The sequence below is a fragment of the Benincasa hispida genome, chromosome 9 (genome assembly GCF_027475165.1).
Source record: "Benincasa hispida cultivar pf3 chromosome 9, pf3_genome.v1.1, whole genome shotgun sequence".
Taxonomy (NCBI): domain Eukaryota; kingdom Viridiplantae; phylum Streptophyta; class Magnoliopsida; order Cucurbitales; family Cucurbitaceae; genus Benincasa; species Benincasa hispida.
In genome coordinates, this window is record NC_143486.1 from 3,068,498 (window position 1) to 3,073,019 (window position 4,522).

Below are 4,522 nucleotides of genomic sequence, written 5' to 3' on the forward strand. Positions count from 1 at the left end.
GTGTTTTTCCTTATTAATCCTAGATTAATTCTTCATATCATTTTTTGGGTTTTTGGTAGCCCTTTCTCCCCAAGTCTTTTATAGGCCTTCCCAAGGCCTTTTGGTCTTCGGGATACCTCATCACGTCAAAAAATTTCTCAAGCCAAACCTCAACATCTATCAGATTCGTTGATCTCTCAAACGTTGTGGCACCTAGTGCTTTTAGTCTTTCTATACCGAATTTCTTCTCTGGATCTGTTTGTATGGATCCTACACTTGTTGTTAATCTCTGAGAAATCCTGTTAAATACTTTTTCATTCATCTAAGGATCGGTACTCTTTTGAGAGATACTCGAGCCACCTTCGAATGTAGTCTCCTGTACTACTGAAGTAGTATCACGATCCTTACCCCTCTTAGGGTTTCTAACAAGATTCCTAACCGAGTCTCAATCCCCTCGAACCACAGGATCTCCAATAGGGTCACGATCTCCTAGGTTGGAAGGGTAATAAGATATTGTTAAAATCAAATTTTGAGTATGTTAGTTTACACAAATCATATTAAAAATGATGACACATAATTTTTTTTTTCCAATTTGTACACACGGTTAAATGCTACATCAATTTTCATCTTATTATTTTTTATATAAAACTCTCTCAAGTTTATTATTTGGTATAGTTTAACATTATTTGATTAAAAAATACTTTTAGTTCCTGAACTTCATGAAAGTAATAAATTATCCCACAAACTTTAGTTGATAATTGTTTAGTCAATTTAGTCATAAACTTTAATAAGTAACGATTGAGTTTGCATACTTTACAATTTGTAACAATTTAATTCTTATCATTAAAAACATTAGTATATTTTAATGATACTTCTTAGAAACATAATTTATAAACTGATTGGGAATCTTTTTTTTTTTTTTTGGAAAGAGGAATCAAATTCATTTACATACTATAAATACTAAGTCGTTACATAATAAAATTTGATATTGAATTTTAATGAAAATTTTTTATGATAGAGACTAAATTGTTACAAATGGTAAAATATATGAACTAAATCATTACTACTAAAGAAAAAAAAATCTAAAAAGTCATGAGTTCAATCCATGGTGACCACCTACCTATATAGGATTAGATATTCTACAAGTTTCTTCAACATCCAAATGCTATAATATCAAACGGATTGTATCGTAAAATTAATAAATGTGAACATAAGCTGGTTCAGACATCTACCCATATAAAAAAAATATATTTTTTAACCTAGTTTTATCCACCTATAATTGGCTTAACACAAAAAAGTGTTGGGATTTTAGAGAATGGAAAGTGGGTCACATGACATCTAGCATTTACAACTAGCTTTTGGTTATAAATAGCCACACGCAAGCAAAAAAGAATGCAAAAGCGATCTCATAATACGGCACACACCAAAAGCAAACTTAAAGCCAAAGCTAGTGGGGAAAGAGGGAAAAAAAAAACAAACAAACAAACAAAGGAAGGAAAAGCTCGGCGAAAATGGAGGAAGATGGCAACGCGCCGCCGCCGTTCTGGCTTCAATCCTCCAACTCTCTACACGAACTCGACTACAATCGCCGCCGTCGCCTCAGCCGTGCATCGTCGTTCCTCCTCAACTCCAGCGCCTTTCTCATTGTTTTGTTAGTAATAGTTCTCTGTTTCATCTTGATTGTGATTCCCAAATTTGTACAGTTCACTTCTCAATTGATTCGGCCTCAATCGGTCAAGAAGAGCTGGGATTCGCTCAATTTGCTTCTGGTTCTCTTCGCCATTGTTTGTGGATTTCTTAGTAGAAACACTGGGGATGATAGTAGAGCCTCTTTTGAAGATCCGAGCGTTTCATCGAGGCGAACAATGAAGTCAAACCCTACGACTCCGCGTCGATGGGATGGATATACCGATCATCGGCCGAATCATTACACACTCAATCGGATGAGGAGTAGCAGTTCGTATCCGGATCTACGTCTGCAGGAGTCTACCTTTGATGCCGGAGATCACCGGTGGCGATTTTACGACGATACTCATGTGACTAATCATCGGTATTTGTCCTCTGATCAACTTCATCGCCGTCGTGAAACTCGGCCGGAGCTTGAACGCCTAGATTCTGATGCCAAAAGTATTGGTTTCGACAGATCTGAGATTCGTGAAGATGTATATTCACAACCGGCGATACCTTCTCCGCCGCGGCCGCGGTCGCCGCCGCCACGGGTTTCTCCTCCGCGACCTCCATCACCTCCTCCAACCCCTCCACCTCCCGCTAATACGACTCCTCCTCCTAAAGTGGTAAAACGAAGGCCAAAGAGAACGCATAAGGTCCATAGCCATACACCGGATACAGAAATTGATCAACAGAACGAAAATGGTGATTCGGACGTCGCAAATTTCCAACGTATTCAGCTTCCACCACTCTCGCCGCCATCGTTCTATCGGGAATCGGAGCAGAAGAGCAACAGAAACGAGAAGAAGAGAGGTGGTGCTTCAAAAGAAATTTGGTCCGCACTGAGGAGGAGGAAGAAGAAACAAAGACAAAAAAGCATCGAAAGCTTCGAGGCTATCATTGCCTCCCAACGCGCTTCAACGCCATCATCACCACCGCCTCCTCCGCCGCTTCCCTCGCCATCAGTGCTGCAAAATCTATTTTCATCCAAGAAAGGAAAAGGCAAAAAAGTGCAGTCCACACCTCCACCAGAGCCGCCTGCCTCCTCAGAACCTAAACCAAAGACCGAAGATCGAAACCAGATGCTCAAGCCTCACGAGCCTCCAATGGAGCTCGACAGACTGAGCAGTTTAAACGACGAAGAGTACAATACGCGCATTGGCGGTGAGTCGCCATACCATCCGATTCCTCCTCCGCCGCCGCCACCGCCGCCGTTCAGAATGCATGGAGACTTTGACAGTGTAGGAAGCAATAGCAGTACACCGAGAGCCATTTCGCCGGAAATGGACGAGAGTGAAGCCGATGGACCACCGGCGACCGGCGAAAGAAAGCTCGTGAAAGACTCAACAATTCCGATTTTCTGTTCAAGCCCTGATGTCAACAGTAAAGCCGACAAGTTCATTGCAAGATTCAGAGCCGATTTGAAGTTGCAGAAGATGAATTCCATCAAAGAGAAGACGGCGAGGAAGAGATCTAACCTAGGCCGAACATCAGGCCCAGGCCCAAAGTAAATCAAGATAAGGCCCGGCCCATATAGACTTTTTTTCCCAATAATAATAATAAAAAATATCTCAAATTCTTTTGTTTTTTTGTTTGTTGTTTTAAGCTTTTTAGAATACTATGACATGATAATACAATTAGGAACATAAAATTTTATTTCTTTCGTGAAATATTTTGGACATGAATTTGATTTTTTGGTTTTTTTATTTTCTTTAATTATTTGCTTGGTGAGAAATGAAACCGATACTATAATTTGAATATCTTCATAGTCTATATCAATTGATATAATAGTTGTATTAAATAAAACTCTTATATTAATTTAAGCAATTTGGAATGAGAAAGAGATGCAATCATGCTATGAATTATTGATATCCTTCCATGGAATTTTTCTACAAATAAATTTTAAGTTGAATTTAAGGTTTTTTTTTTCTTTCTAATTATTAATATTGGTCGTGTTGTCACACGCATTTATTAGACATGTAGAAAGAGAGAGATTGTGATTTCACACCTAACTCGTTATTTGATAAACAATTTGGAAGTATTTGAATCACATGAAACAAAATACTAGGATTCTATCACATTATCTAGGATTCTATCACATTATCGATGTAATTAAAATCTTCATTGATCTCTCTATTTGTACTAAGATGTTTTTTTTTTTTTTTTTAATCACTAATAGTTATTTAATGTTCTGGGGGACTCTATATCACATCAGTTCTATGCCCAATAGACCGGAATATAAAAGTGTATAGTAAAATGTAGGTAAGGTTGGCCACCCACAAAGCAACATAGAACAGCTAGCTAGCCAGGCTGTGGAATTCTATTCCCACAATGACCCTAATATTCAACATGTACTTCAACTTGCCACCCTAGCAACACCATAGCACTAGTTCCCTCCCCTCCAAAAGGAATCACCAACTTGTAAATTTACCAAAAACATTAGTTATAATAAAAATGTAAAAGAATTTCCTACATATACCTTCCTATTTCAAACATACTTGTGACTATTTAAGAAAGGTAAATATAGACGATAATCAAAGAATAAAAAAAACCCACGAATCAAATCAAGTTAAAAGTAGTAATATAAATAATTTTAACTACCGTTCAAAACATCACAATATGATAATTTGAAATGTGGCGAAAGATAGTTGAAAATGTTATAAATAAAATAACTGTATTTGAGTTGAAAAATAGAATTGTTGAGAATCATACTTCCATGACAAAAAAAATAATAAGGTTGAGCTTAAAAATATAAAATACCTTTAAAACTAAAGATAAAAAGTTGGGAGATTCTATTGGTTGTATGAGTTCATTTGTAATTTTTTAAAGTAAAATTATTGGAAATAAGTCAAAATAGCTTGTAAATAACATGAAC

General features: G+C 37.1%; 1 protein-coding gene across 1 annotated transcript; it reads left to right on the plus strand.

Annotated features, from left to right (window-relative positions):
• Nucleotides 1-1,153: 1,153 nt before the first annotated feature.
• LOC120084499 (uncharacterized) lies at nucleotides 1,154-3,317 on the plus strand. The gene has a single exon (XM_039040294.2). It carries the CDS (start codon nucleotides 1,491-1,493, stop codon nucleotides 3,156-3,158), a length of 1,668 nt encoding a protein of 555 aa, XP_038896222.1. The 5' UTR covers nucleotides 1,154-1,490; the 3' UTR covers nucleotides 3,159-3,317.
• The last annotated feature ends 1,205 nt before the right edge of the window (nucleotides 3,318-4,522 follow it).

Coding starts and splice junctions, on each gene's coding strand:
- LOC120084499 (XM_039040294.2), top strand. CDS start 1,491: ATGGAGGAAGATGGCAACGCGCCGCCGCCGTTCTGGCTTCAATCCTCC.